General features: G+C 39.1%; 2 protein-coding genes across 3 annotated transcripts in view; both read left to right on the top strand.

Annotated features, from left to right (window-relative positions):
* LOC138723467 (coagulation factor XIII B chain-like) overlaps window positions 1–14,395 on the top strand; it is a 206,790-nt gene that overhangs the window by 163,925 nt on the left and 28,470 nt on the right. The window lies entirely within an intron of this gene.
* Window positions 2,233–14,395, top strand: part of ASPM (assembly factor for spindle microtubules) — a 28,940-nt gene continuing 16,777 nt past the window's right edge. The window contains exons 1-16 of the mRNA XM_069862188.1: window positions 2,233–2,493; window positions 4,345–4,488; window positions 4,848–6,168; window positions 6,832–6,933; window positions 7,691–7,837; window positions 8,676–8,921; window positions 9,075–9,142; window positions 9,630–9,771; window positions 9,850–9,980; window positions 10,168–10,343; window positions 10,443–10,588; window positions 10,667–10,752; window positions 12,084–12,302; window positions 13,039–13,255; window positions 13,336–13,481; window positions 13,572–13,700. Of these exons, the coding sequence (XP_069718289.1) occupies window positions 2,233–2,493; window positions 4,345–4,488; window positions 4,848–6,168; window positions 6,832–6,933; window positions 7,691–7,837; window positions 8,676–8,921; window positions 9,075–9,142; window positions 9,630–9,771; window positions 9,850–9,980; window positions 10,168–10,343; window positions 10,443–10,588; window positions 10,667–10,752; window positions 12,084–12,302; window positions 13,039–13,255; window positions 13,336–13,481; window positions 13,572–13,700 (3,681 nt within the window). The remainder of the gene's footprint in view (window positions 2,494–4,344; window positions 4,489–4,847; window positions 6,169–6,831; window positions 6,934–7,690; window positions 7,838–8,675; window positions 8,922–9,074; window positions 9,143–9,629; window positions 9,772–9,849; window positions 9,981–10,167; window positions 10,344–10,442; window positions 10,589–10,666; window positions 10,753–12,083; window positions 12,303–13,038; window positions 13,256–13,335; window positions 13,482–13,571; window positions 13,701–14,395) is intronic.

Here is a 14,395-nt window from a genome sequence, read left to right as displayed (position 1 = left end):
TGACCCTCATGTTTTAAATTTAAAATAATTTCTATGTAGAAGTTCATGAAAGTAGAATTATGAATTAATTCTGAGAAGGGTGTTGTGGGTGAATAGTTTTTTTTTTTCCTGAAAACATTAGAAAGACATGTCATTTTTCTGTGTTGAGTACACATGCATAACTGATCCAGATGGCATGTTCTCTGTATGGCTGAAGCTTCAGGGAAATGGAATGTGTTATCCACAGGTCCTTGTGACTGCTGTCACAGGTGATCTTTTCCTATAATATCCTCTTGCAGTAAATTGGTGATTTCATTGGATGCATTGAAGAATGACACTGGCTGAATATAACGCAGGGCAGTCACTTTGCGTAAGCCCACAAGGGTCTTTTTCATGGTTCATAAGAAATGCCTTGTTTTAAAAGGATTTGATGGATTAAAGGTAAGCATGGCAAAGTTTTTTGAATCCCCCGTAACCGTTATGATCATGTTTAAATGTTGGTCCTTTTATATGAAAGAATAAGGTGAAATAGTATTTTGTCACTGGTATATGAGATAATGTGTTTCAAATGTGATCTGTATAGGCTGATACTTTAGATGGAAGTCTTTATTTAAAGTTGTCTTTTTAGGGGTAATTCTTTGCTGTAATTAAAAGTTAGGAAGTGTCCTGTAAAATGTAGAAGTACTCAGTCCTGTGTGTGATTTTGTTTGTTATGGAAAAGTAAAGTTCTTTTATCTTAACATGGCTTGCTTTACAGGATTGCTTGCAGGGATGCTTGTGCTCGCTAAGTTCCTAGTTCTCCTATTTTTTTTTTTTTAACAGTGTGGAAACACAGTGTTCTGTGTATCTTTCCATTTTAAACCTCATGAAAGAGAAAGAAATGAGGCTATTTTTTCACCAAATGTGTGTGCATCTCATTCTACTTTTTATTTTAAAATATTTTATAAATTAAATCTATTTAGAAAAATGCTTGGCTCCGCATGTTTTTTGGGTTTGGGGTTTGTTTTGTTTTGTTTTTTTAGCATGGAGGTTTGCTATGTCCGTTTTTGGTTTTTAATTTTGAAGCTTCACTCATAGAATCAGAAAGTCCTGAGTTCGAAGGGACCCGTGGAGATCGTAGAATCCCTAGGTTGGAAGAGACCTTTGAGATCATCAAGTCTCCAACTGTACCTGTTCACTACTAAACGATATCCCTAAGCACTTCATCTACCAGTCTTTTAAATACCTCCAGGGATGGTGACACAACCACCTCCCTGGGCAGCCTCTGCCAGTGTCTAATAACCCTTTTGGTGAAGAAGTTTCTACTACTGTCCAATCTGAAACTCCCCTGACACAACTTGAGGCCATTTCCTCTCATCCTACCTTCTACTGCCTGTCACCTGGGAGAAGAGTCCAACACCCACCTCTACACCCTCATTTCTGGTAGTTGAGGGCAGGGATAAGGTCTGCCCTCAGTCTCCTCTTCTCCAGGCTGAACAACTGCTATCCCCTCAGCCGCTCCTCATAGCACTTGTTCTCCAGCCCCTTCACCAGCTTTGTTGCCCTTCTCTACGCACAGACACCAGGACCTCAATGTCTCTTGTAGCCAGAAGCCCAAGAGTGAACCCAGGATTTAAGGTGCAGCCTCCCCAGGGCTGCGCCCAGGGGCACAAACACCTCCCTGGTCTTGCTGGCCACACTGTTTCTGATACAAGCCAAAGTGCTATCGGCCTTCTTGAGCACACTGAGCACACTGCTGCAATCATAGAATAGTTTGGGTTGGAAGGGACCTTAAAGATCATCTAGATCAAAGCCCCTTGTGATGAGCAGGGACATCCCACTAGCTCAGACTGCCTCAGGCCCATCCAACCTGGCTTTGAACACTTCCAGGGATGGGGCAGCCACAACCTCCCTGGGAAACCTGTGCCAGGGCCTCACTGCTCTCAGCACGGAGAAATTCCTCCTTATGTCTAGTCCAAATCTGCCCCTCTCCAGCTCACACCCGTTGCCCCTCGTCCTGTCCCTACAAGCCTTTGCGAACAGTCCCTCTCCACCCTCTTGTAGCTCCTTCAGGTACCGGACGGTTGCTATCGACAACCGGCGAGGCCGCCACCCCTCCCCAGCTCGGGTGCGGCGGGCGTCGTTTAAATCAAACGCGCGGCGCTGGTTGGCGGAGGAGCGAGGGGGCGGCGCCGCGCGGGGCTCGGCGGGAGCGCCGGGTTTGAACGCGCGGCGGGCAGCGCGCGGGCAGAGCCGCGCCGGGCCGGGCCGGGCATGGCGGCAGCGGGGCGCGGAGGCGGCGGGCGGCGGCGCTGGGAGAGCGGCGAGGAGGCGGAGGAGGCGCCCGCCGTGCTGGTTCTGAGCCACTTCTCGCGGCCGCCGTTCCTGGCGTTCGGCAGCCTCCGCGTGGGCGCCTCCCGCACGCGTCTCCTGCGCATCGACAACCCCAACGCCGAGGCGGCAGAGGTGCTCGTGGACCGCTTCCCGGGCTCGGCCAAGGGCTTCAGCATCGAGCGCCGCTGCTTCTCCGTGCAGGTACCGGGGCGGGGGGGGTGTCTGTCTGTGTCCGTGTGTCTGTCCGTGTGTGTCTGCGTGCGTGTCCGCCCGTCTGTGCCTGTGTCTGTCTGCGTGTGTGTGTGTGTCTGCCTGTCTGCGTCTGTGCGTGTGTCCATCTGCGTGTGTGCTGGCCCAACAGAGAGTTTTTCTTTGCAGGACATCTGTTTAAGAAATAGGTAATATAGTAAAGTAGGCCTAATCTGGGAATAAATCCTTAACAGTTCCTAAGGAAGTTCCCTGGAGGTGTTTAAAAGGCGGGTGGATGAGGTTCTCGGGGACATGGTTTAGTGGTTGATAGGAATGGTTGGACTCAATGATCCTGGAGGTCTTTTCCAACCTTGTGATTCTGTGAACTAGAAACTATGGGTTACTCTCATATTGGATTCTATGAATCCAATCAGTGGCGATTTTCCAAAGGACGGTTTTGATGAAGATGTACCTGTGGTCATCTAGCCTCTGGGGAGCCTCTGTCAGAGAGGAAGAAGCTCTGGAGATCTTTTGTAACAACGAGCTTATAAAATCAGGTTGGAGTCTCACTGTGAGTTATTTCAATAACAAGTTCCTGTAGCAGTTAATGAATTGTAACTTGCTGACTGGCTTTACTGTATAAACACATATTGAATTAGTTTGTACGTTTTGATTGTTGAGGCTCTGGAGTGAGTCCAGAGAAGAGCAACAAAGCTGGAGAGGGGGCTGGAGAACAGGCCTTATGAGGAACGGCTGAGAGAGCTGGGGGTGTTTAGCCTAGAGAAGAGGAGGCTGAGGGGAGACCTCATTGCTCTCTACAGCTGCCTGAAAGGAGGTTGTGGAGAGGAGGGTGTTGGCCTCTTCTCCCAAGTGACAGGGGACAGGACGAGAGGGAATGGCCTCAAGCTCTGCCAGGGGAGGTTTAGGCTGAACTTTAGGAAAAAAAATTTCATAGAAAGGGTCATTGGGCACTGGCAGAGGCTGCCCAGGGAGGTGGTTGAGTCACCTTCCCTGGAGGTGTTTAAGGCACGGGTGGACGAGGTGCTGAGGGGCATGGTTTAGTGTTTGATAGGAATGGTTGGACTCAATGATTCGGTAGGTCTTTTCCAACCTGATGAATCATAGAATAACCAGGTTGAAATGATTCTGTGATTCTATGATTAAATGTAGCTGCCCAAGGAGGTGGAACTCAAATGCTCATGAGAGTCGTCATTTTCAAGCTCTCTTTTTTATTTTGTCTGAGGTATAACCATTCTTTGGTCTGTTAGTATTGATATTGGCAGAGCACCAAAATGATTCAGTAAAAATCACGGTGCATGAAGAGCCTTTGCATAGGTCATACGTGGCTCCGTGACTTTTTCTTTCGTATGCAGTGTCTTCATTTTTATGCTGTGAACTTGTGTATGAAATCTCGTCTTTGCAGGTCATTGAACCAAAAAATGTTACCCTTTTATTTAGATTCAACTGAAGTTCTGAAAATAACTTCTGATTGGTAGTATAATTATCTCAAAATTACTTTAGAAGACTTATTTTGGTTCACACATGCAAAAAAAATGTAATTTCTTTTACTTACCTTTACTCAAATCTTGTCCTTTCTACTATGCATTCTATTTACATGCGATCTTGCTTGGTTTCCATTATGGTTTCCTTAAGAGGTATATGCAGTTTTGGTAAGGCAGCATTTTTGACACATATTGCTTCAATTTATGTGTCAGAGGAGAAAAGGTTGTTTGTCATTTCATGTTGTCAGAATATATGGTACTCAGCTATACTGCTTCTCATTTGATATGATTACTCTATCTTTGATGTTACCCAGTTGTACCTAAGTGCTAGGTATGAAACATTTCTTCTTTTTTCCAACAGTCCGGACAACGACTCTTTGTTTCTGTAACATGGACACCAATAGAAGAAGGAAAAGTCAGAGAACTGATAACTTTCATTATTAATGGCATTGTAAAGCATCAAGCTGTGCTCCTCGGTGTTGCTGAGCAGCCTCCGAAGAAAAAGGTGTGTCTGTGTATTATTATGTGCCTTAATTCTATTACTTTGGCATAGCTGAGACAAGTACTGTTTTTGTTAGTAGAACATTCAGTAAGAGACAATTAACATTGATAAATGATGCTGTCTGTGGGAATGCCTATTGTCTTCCAAATTTTTTGGCTGCGTTGGAAAGTAGACACTGGTGCATTACATGACCAAAAAAGCTGTTTTCAAGCCTGGAAACAACTTATGGTGAATTGTGGCCTAGCTGTTCTTTTTACAGTATTTTTAGACTTAAAATGCTAAAAACTAGCAATGTTCACTTTTACACATAAAAAATATGTATGAAGTCAGCATGCTAACTTTTATTTATGGTTGTTTTTCAGAAGAGTCTTTGGGATAATATAAAAAACAAAAGCTCTTCAACAAAAGTTAAGAAATGTACGTTGAAAGTTAAAAATGTTAATAAGACCTTTCAAGTTTCCCAGAAAGTGGAGAGACTTAGAAGCCCACTTCAACCTTGTGAGAATCAGAACACCATGCAAAACAGCATGTCCCTAGGAAATGACTCTCTTATTGGCCTGGAGAATAAATTGCCAATATCTCCTATTGGACTAGAGGAGCATCATAATGCTGTTTGCACACCACTTGCAATGAGAAGATCTACTACATTCTCGGATATTGCTGCCCCTGTAAATGAAGCATTATTGCCTGAAATAGACAGCTGTTATGCCAAGAAATTTGTAAACAAGCATGATGAATTAAAATCTGAATGTGCATGCAGTTCTACTGGGTTAGCACAACTGCCAGTTTCAAACAATGAAGTAACTCTTAATTGCGCACTTACGTCAGTTTGTACTCCAGAACACTCAATGACTGTGCCTGTTTTAACTACGAGGAGAATTTTAACTCCAGAATCTTTCGTAAATGACAGTTATGAAGTGGATATAGATATAATAGAGCCTTCTGTTCCAATTCTGTCACCAGATCAGTTTGTGAAAGACAGCTTGTCAGATAAGCAGTCGGAAACTCCTAAACTTGAGGCAGCTTTAATATCGTCTACTACAGAGACTTATTTTGTGAAGAAATTCTTACCTTCAAGATGGAAAGAAAGTGGAGATGGAGAGACAAGCAGAGATGTTCATATAGAACATGAAGCCTTTGAGATGCATAATGTAGAATCACAAGTACTTCGTTATGACAAACCTAAAGAAAATCCCTTCAGTTTCCTTTCTACAAAAGAACTTCAGACCCACAATTCGCAGAGGGAGAAACCGAAAAAGCGTCCTGTTCTTTCTGCCACAGTTATAAAAAATAAGCCTGATGCTGCTGAAGAAGAAAGAATGGAAACCCTACACCCAAAATCTAAAAAATGCCTTAGTAAAGCAATAATGGCATGTGATAATGTGGCTATACATACAAAAGCAGAAATATCTGAACACCTTCCAGTTATAAGTCCCATTTCAGCTGAAAATAAGTGTAATGATGACAAAGCAAATTCATCTTCTTCTGCATTAGCTTCTTTGCGTCGAAAGAGGAAAAGTGAAATATATGTAGAAAATAGTAAAGTTACAGCACCAGTGTATGTGGAAGAAGTGGAAAGAAAAAGAACTGCCACGTCTAACGTGGCCAATAAAGCACACACTATGAGAACACGGACCTTCAAACCCACGAACCGAGAGAGAGGAGGCCAAAGAAAGAAAGCTGGTGAGCAGTCTTTCCTTCATTTACCACTTTCTGAAAGATGCCTTTGATTGACAAATTTGTTTAGCAAACTGAACAGTCTAGTAACAGTCTAGTAACTGTCTAGTAACAGGAATATTTCATATCTGTGAAATGTGAACCTTTGCAATTTGTTAGAATATACATGCATTTTAAAAATTTGAAAACTAGGTCAGTGTTTTGAGTTTCAAAAATTACTTAATTCATTTTGTAAACATTAATGACAGTAGGGGAGATGTATCTGGCAGTCCTCCAGCACAGCCTTTGTTATGTAATTAAAATTTTCTAGAAACCTACTGCACAAGATTCCTGTCACATGTACACTTACTATTGTGAATATTTGACTCCGTTGCTTTTGTGATGTGTTTTCAAATATGTAGTTCCCAAATCTCATTCACACTGCCTGCTTTTTACTTGGTGTATGAAAGAACTGTGTAATACGATAGCTCTTATTTACTCCTTTTTTACCTTTTGTTTGTAGTCAAAGTGCTTTGCTTAACTCTTCCGATTGGCAGGCGATTACAGGTATTTCATACGGGTTCATAGGGAATTACTCCACTTTAATCCTTTATAAGTGTGATGTAAACATTTATACACTAACTTTCACTGACATATTCGTTGCTTGTATTTGTGTGTTTATGCTTGTAGGTTCTTCGCTTCAGAAAGCATCTAAAACTACCAGCAGAATTAGTAAGCCCATCCCTGGAGTGGCTCAGTCTCACCTGACATTTGTGAAACCTCTGAAAACAGGTATGTGGACTTTTGGCATTTAGTAAAATGGTATATACTGAACTAAATGTCACAATTGTTTCACTACAAGTGATTCATAAAGCCCAGTTGGTTAGAGCTGAGATGAAATAGAGGATTCTACCTACAATGAATGAATATCTAGTAGAAAAATCTATGTAACCTTTCGTTCCAGTCTGACTACTCATAAGAAAATTAGTTGCAATGCATGGCCAGCAGAAGGTGAAATATTCCTTTCCTCTAGCTTTGCCTGTAAGCATAAAAGCTACATTACTGATGTTCCTGGCTGACTGATAGTTATCAGTGAAATGCCTGTCCAATCTCTGATAACATTTTAATACAACAACAGAATACTTAAGAAGACATATCTTCATACCAAAAAGATACTGATTTTGCAGTGCTAGTAATATGAAGTTGATCTGGTCTGAAAAATAGATCTATAGAACAGTTCTTTCTGGATGTAATCTAACTCAACTTGTTTTTGCCCAAAGGCATGCATTGCAAATGGCCTGAATTCTAGAAATCTTGTCTTTTTTTCTAGTGTTTTAATAGCTTAATCTGCTTTGTGGCTGAAATTTATGTAGTGGTGCCTGATCTGCAAGTCACTGAAGATTCTAATGATCTACTTTTTCTGCTGTAGAGCTAAATGAAGTGTCAAACATTAATGCCTTCCCTAATGAAATGCATGTTGATTATCAGATGTTTCAAGAACTGGAGAGACTCACTTTTGTGGTGGTTTTCTTTCTTTGTTTTCTTTAAGTCATCCCTAGGCACCCGATGCCTTTTGCTGCTAAAAACATGTTTTATGATGAACGTTGGAAGGAGAAGCAGCAACGAGGTTTCACCTGGTGGTTAAACTTTGTGCTTACCCCTGATGACTTCAGTGTAAAAACAAACACCTCACAAGGTGAGAGTACAAGAATTTTCACTTTGTATTTTCATGTTCTTAAACTTCATCAATAGTAATAAAGCATACATCTAAATAGTAGTACTAACTTAACACTAGTCCCAGCTTGTCACTTCAGTTTCTGTAACTTTTGGGTAAGGTAGATTTTTGGTTTCTAAATTTAATGTGTCACCTGTTTCACTTTTCAGCCTTTGACTTAATACTGTTATAGTCATAAAACAAATATTCAGTAAAGTGTTTCAGTGGTGATAATGCTAGAAAATACATCGTATGTTAAACTAAAAGCAGTTTTCACATTGTCGGCAGTGCTGCCTGTCCCAGCAGAATTTTATAACTAACCCCTTTTCAGAGTCATGTTTTCCCCTTGTGGTAAGCGTGGATAGCACACTTGCTCATGCCAAGCACACCATAACACACAACTGACTAGGGAGTGTGCTCTGCAACAACAACTACACACTGGAGTGTGTGGCTGCAGCACACCTCAGTGGGTGTTGAGTAGGGAAATGAAAAACATTATAGATGCCACTCTACTAAAATGATAGTAATATACCTTTTCCTCTATCTTTAGCTTGAATATAAAAAGCTGATGATGGTACTGTTAACCTTAACACTGAATTCCTAGCATTTCTTACTTATGAATTAAGTGTAATATTAAATATTTGACTAATATACATGTACTTGACAATATGTTTAGTGCAGCTGCTGATAAGTTTCCTGAGGGATAAATTCACTAGTCAGAAGGAAAACAAAATGTGAACTTGGAGAGGAAAAGAATAAATGAGGTGGGCAAAGCTGCCTTTGAGATGTAAATGCATACTTCTTGTGTGTGTTTAAACAGTAAATGCAGCTGCTCTTATCTTGGGAGAAGAGAACCATCATAAAACCAGTGTTCCTAAGGCACCAACGAAAGATGAAGCATCTCTGAAAGCTTATATGGCTCATCGTAAGCTAAATAAGTTACGACGTGATGCTTGCCGTTTGTTTACATCTGAAACAATGGTTAAAGCTATTAAGAAGCTGGAAGTTGAGATTGAAACTAGGCGTTTGCTAGTTCGTAGGGACAGGCACCTCTGGAAAGATATAGGTAAGAATACTAAAACTCTGCATCCTCTCTTTTCTTGTAAGCAGAAAAAGGATTATTCACACACTGAGTTGATATAATCTAAAACCAGTTGATAGACTTTTCTGTAATGTGAATTGTTTGCTGAATGTAATATTACAAGATACTGTCTTGCAGGAGAGAGGCAGAAAGTCCTTAATTGGCTTTTATCCTACAACCCTTTGTGGCTGCGTATAGGCCTTGAGGTAAGTGCAGAATTTATGGCTTATAATCAAAGTTAAAAGGACATATAGTGATTTGGGTTTTTGGTGGGGGATGATTCAAATTTCTGTGTACCTTTTGTTTTAATAATCTAGATAGGTCCAACTCAATTAAAAAGGAAAATATTTAATCAAGGAAAGTGAGAGTTAACTCCCTTGTCAATAGCACAAATGTAGTTTCCTTTCAGTTTCACTCTTTACTAAACTGGAGGAAAATGTAGTTGCCACAGAGAAGTTCCTGATTGATTCCTTAGATGCAGATGATAGTACATGTTTTGAAATAAGACTGGATATTCTAAAATTTACTTTGATTTTATACTTCAGTGACCGGTTTGTAAAACAGATTTACTTTTAGAGACTAACTACCATTTACTACTTCAGAATTTCAGCAATGTATGTTATTCAAAAAACTCCTCGTGGTATTTGAGAATTTTTAACAGTTCTGCTTTTTCTCCCGCTTCTTTCATGTTAGACTGTTTATGGAGAACTGATAGCTTTGGAGAGTAATGGTGATGTTATGGGCTTAGCAATATTTATCCTTAATCGCTTGCTTTGGAACCCTGACATTGCAGCTGAATACAGACATCCCACTGTGCCTCACCTTTACCGAGAAGGTAATTACTACTTCCAAAACCAGGATACTTTTAGCACATAACTTTTGAACTAGCAGTTAATAGGTTCTATCTTTTTAGGTCATGAAGAAGCTTTGTCAAAATTCACACTCAAAAAATTTCTGTTGTTAGTTTGCTTTCTGGACTGTGCCAAACAGTCCAGAATGATTGACCATGACCCTTGCCTCTTCTGTAAGGATGCAGAGTTTAAGGTAAGAGAGCTGCGATTTGATGTCTCCCTCTAATGTTGTCCTAAGACTCAATGTAGAAATTGTTTACTATTATTTTTTTATCTGACCATATACTTTTTGTGAACATGTCTTGGCTGTTCAGCATTTTGCATGACAAATATTACAGTGTGAAGATTATCTTACCTTCCATTTTTGTTCTTTTTCTTAGGCTAGCAAAGACCTTCTGCTTGCATTTTCTCGTGACTTCCTGAGCGGTGAAGGTGACCTTTCCCGCCATCTTGGTTTCTTAGGATTACCTGTCAGTCATATTCAGACTCCACTTGATGAATTTGATTTTGCTGTAACCAATCTGGCTGTGGACTTACAGTGTGGCATTCGTCTTGTGTGCGTTGTTACAGAATTATTCTGAGTGATTCAGGGGGTTTTGTATAATACTTAATATGAGCTCAACTAAAGCATTAACTGTGAAATTTCTTTTGTTAGGAGAACAATGGAACTTCTCACCAAAAACTGGAATCTTTCAAAACAACTGAGAGTTCCTGCAATAAGTCGTCTGCAGAAGATACACAATGTTGACATTGTTCTTAATGTTCTTAAAGAGCGAGGAATTCACTTGAAAGATGAGAGTGGTAAGGCCCAGAAATCAGTTTTATTCTAAATGCATCAGAAGACTAGTACACACTTTAATCCCTTGTTTTATTTGATAGGTGCTTCAATTGATTCCAGAGATATTGTAGATAGACACAGAGAACGAACATTAGCACTCCTGTGGAAAATCGTCTTTGCCTTCCAGGTATTATTCAATTACTTTTTGTAACTAATTGCAAATGAGAGATAATGAAAACACCGGTCTTTCAGGAATATTTATGAAAGCCTATACTAATTGAATCTTAGACTATGAAGTGATCCACTTTCAAAGTGCCATGCAAACTTTACTTAGATATGCTAACTCTTCCCTAACAATACCATTTAGAAAACATTTTAAGTGTGCTTTTTCCTGTATATATTCATACAAGTTTTTGGAAAAAACTTTTTAAGTTTATGCTGTATGCCAACAGAATTGATAATGAAGAGTAAAATCATCTTGGTCTCAAAATCTGGTAAGCTCTTTCTAACTGAAGAGAACATCTTGTGGTTATGCTGACAGAAAATTCTAGAGTAAGCTCTGAAGCTATAGCTCATCTACTTTTTTCCTTTTGTCTGAAACAGGCAATTTGAAGAAACATTTTTGAAATAAGAATGAAGATTTCTTAGGCATTACTGCAATGGCATTTCAAAGCCACTGGAAAAAAATTGTAGAGGACGTAAAGATAGTTTTCTTAAGACTGTTTAAGAGTTAACTTGAGTTTAGTATTTTTTAGACTAAGCATCCAGCTTACAAATCCAGCTGGAGGGAACATATAGTATGAAAGGTAAAATAAAATACAAATTGAGTTGGAATTTCTTTGCTAAGTAGTCAGAAATATAATGAACTATATCTAAAGCAAAAATGTTAATGACCATAGCCACTGAAATATCGGAGAGACAGAAGAACAGAATAAAAATCAAGGATAACTCTTTTTCTTACTTAACTACTGTTACAGTATTGAGTAGTTACCTTCCTCCAGTTAGTTTTCCTATATGCATGTGTCACAATTGCATTGCTTTTGATTTAAAGAAATAATTTCTGTGAGCAATGGCTTTATTCAAGCGCTGTGGATATTCTACTATTTTTTGAAATCTTGTCACTCCAGCTCAAGTCTTCTCAGAATCCCTTAAAAAAGAAAGAGAAGTACACGTGCACAGTAGAAATGCAGATGCGACTCTGAAATTGGTGTTTCCTCTGCAACTGTAGTGAAATTACACAGGCTATTCTGGGGATTTTCCCTGTTTCCCCCAACTATTAGCTAACGAAATAACCATTTTACACAGAACAGTGTAAGTATGGATTTAGGTTCTTTTATTTGAAGCAGTTGGTAGTAGAGACTGCCAATCTATGCTGGCTACTCCAAATTTTCCAATACTGATTCAGTGTGACAGGTACTGCTAAGTCCTGAGAGTAGCTTCTTTCTAAAGAGCCATATCTATGGCCTCTGCATCCAGCAGCTAATGACATAAATAAAATCTTTTTTTCCTTCCTAATAGGTGGATGTTTTTCTTAACATGGAACAGTTAAAAGAAGAAATTGAGTTTTTAAAGAATGCACACAAGAGAAAAAGGCAGTTGGGTTCTCTAAAGACTTTATCGAATTGTTGCGGAGTACAAGAAGATAGTAGCAGTAACTCCTCACTTCAAAGATACAGCGAAAATGTGAAGCTGCTGATGACATGGGTTAATGCTGTTTGTGGATTTTACAATATCAAGGTAAAGAGTTTTGTGTACGTTTCAGGAATTACATCCTTTGCTTTCATAAGCATGCTTGTTCTTTACACAGCAGAATTATTCAAACTATCAAATGTGTAGTAGCAGCCAATGGTACTTACTTTTAAACATCCTTCTGGACTTTGTTTAATCTGATTTGAAATAACCGTCCTGCTGTGGGTTTAGCTGCAGCTCTCCTTTCAAACAAATTTAATTACTGAATTAAACTAGTGTTTGGAGTAAAGAGGATTCCTCTCCTCAAAAAGATGTTTGTTTAGAAGGGGCATGTTGTTTGCTCCTTCCAAGAAGAGAAGCCCTGTTCAGAGACTTGTCTGTGGTCACAGTACAGTCACATCTTCTCTTTTTTTCTGAAGGACAAAATACAGCTCTTTAAGACCAATGCAAGTTTGGGACTTATTTCTATACTGAATACCTAGAGTAAAACTTTCTATAGAAGTTTCTCAGAGATTCTTCTGTAGAAATATTGCTTTCATAAATATTTCCATTGGAGATTCACTGTATAGTGATTCGCACATCTTTGTTTCTGGTTTCTCGCAGCTGTATGTCACTGCACAGTGAATGATCAAAGGAAGCAGTAGCGTCATAAATATTTTTGTTAAAAAACTTACACTTAGGCACTTTGAAAGGTATAAGATAAGAAATTCTATATCCAGTTTATACCAATTTTCTGGTTAAAAAAATTCAAGGAACTTGTGTCTTGCTATATTTTATTTAACAGGTAGAAAATTTCACAGTGTGCTTCTCCGATGGTAGAGTATTATGTCATTTGATTCATCATTATCATCCATGTTATGTGCCTTTGGAAGCTGTGTGCCAACGTACAACTCAAACAGTAGAATGCTCAAGAACTCGTACAGTGGGACTAAACTCTTCCTCCTCATCCTCTTCAGAGTCTGATACTTCTCTGGGTGCTACCGAAGGAATGTTTGACCTAAGTGAGCTATTTTTACAGCAGTTCATGTTAAATCTGTTTTTATGTATGACTTGATTTGACAAATGCTTTCTCTTTGCAAAGCTGCAACTGCCTCAGTCCTATACAAGGAACTCTTGGAGAATGAAAGGAAAAACTTCCAGCTGATCAATGCTGCAGTTTCTGACCTAGGTGGAATACCAGCAATGATTCATCACTCAGACATGTCAAATACAATTCCTGATGAGAAGGTAAGCTGCCTTTTAGAGTTGATGTAAACTTGTGAACATGTCCTGCTCTTCTGTATACCTCTTAACTTGCCGTGTTCTGTGTTTATATAGGTTGTTATTACGTACCTATCATTTCTATGTTCGCGGCTTCTAGATCTTCGGCAAGAAACTCGAGCTGCTAGATTAATTCAGTCTGCCTGGAGGAATTACAGGCTGAAAAGGGAACTGAAACTTTTTCAGGTACTCTTTGCCTGTGCAATATGCATAGTTTCTGCTTTGAGAAGTACGAAGTAGAAAATATAAATTCACTGTTTAGGTTATACAGGTGAATAATATTGACATTTAAATTGATGAGTACTTTTTGTAATAAAAATTTATGGTACTTTTGGTGTAATCTACTAAAACCCATATTCCTTTAAGACTATTCTAACGTAATTACATTTGTTTAAAGGCTACTGTTTTCTTTTGTATTTTGATTAGAACTTGTCAGCCCAAAGTTCCTTTCCCAATATTTCAAATATAAATTAGTTGCACTGGTTCCTTAAAATGAAAAGGAAGTTGTTAATTTTTAATTCTTATTAATGTTTACAAGATGAAAAGAGTAAGTAAACTTCTACATGAATTTACCGTTATTTTTTTTTTGATGCTAAACTTCATTCGTGTTTTGAGTTCTGATATTTTGTTTCTTGCTTTTCTGGTAGTGTTATCATATCTTCTGATGATTTTAAAACTAGGACACTATTAATATTGATAAATGTCATCACTATGTCTAACTGAAATGTATATTATTTGATGTTGGAACAGTGTTCAGTTGAAATATTCTAAGAATCCATGGTGTAGAAGGATGCAGAGGTAATACTGATGTAGATCATCTCATCTTCAGTTTCTTTGCTTTATAGAAACTTCACAACAGTAATGATGATGACAAAGTACTC

The sequence above is a fragment of the Phaenicophaeus curvirostris genome, chromosome 8 (genome assembly GCF_032191515.1).
Source record: "Phaenicophaeus curvirostris isolate KB17595 chromosome 8, BPBGC_Pcur_1.0, whole genome shotgun sequence".
Classification (NCBI taxonomy): Eukaryota; Metazoa; Chordata; class Aves; order Cuculiformes; family Cuculidae; genus Phaenicophaeus; species Phaenicophaeus curvirostris.
The sequence above is the reverse complement of the archived record's forward strand: the minus strand, read 5'-3'. Positions and strand labels throughout refer to the sequence as shown.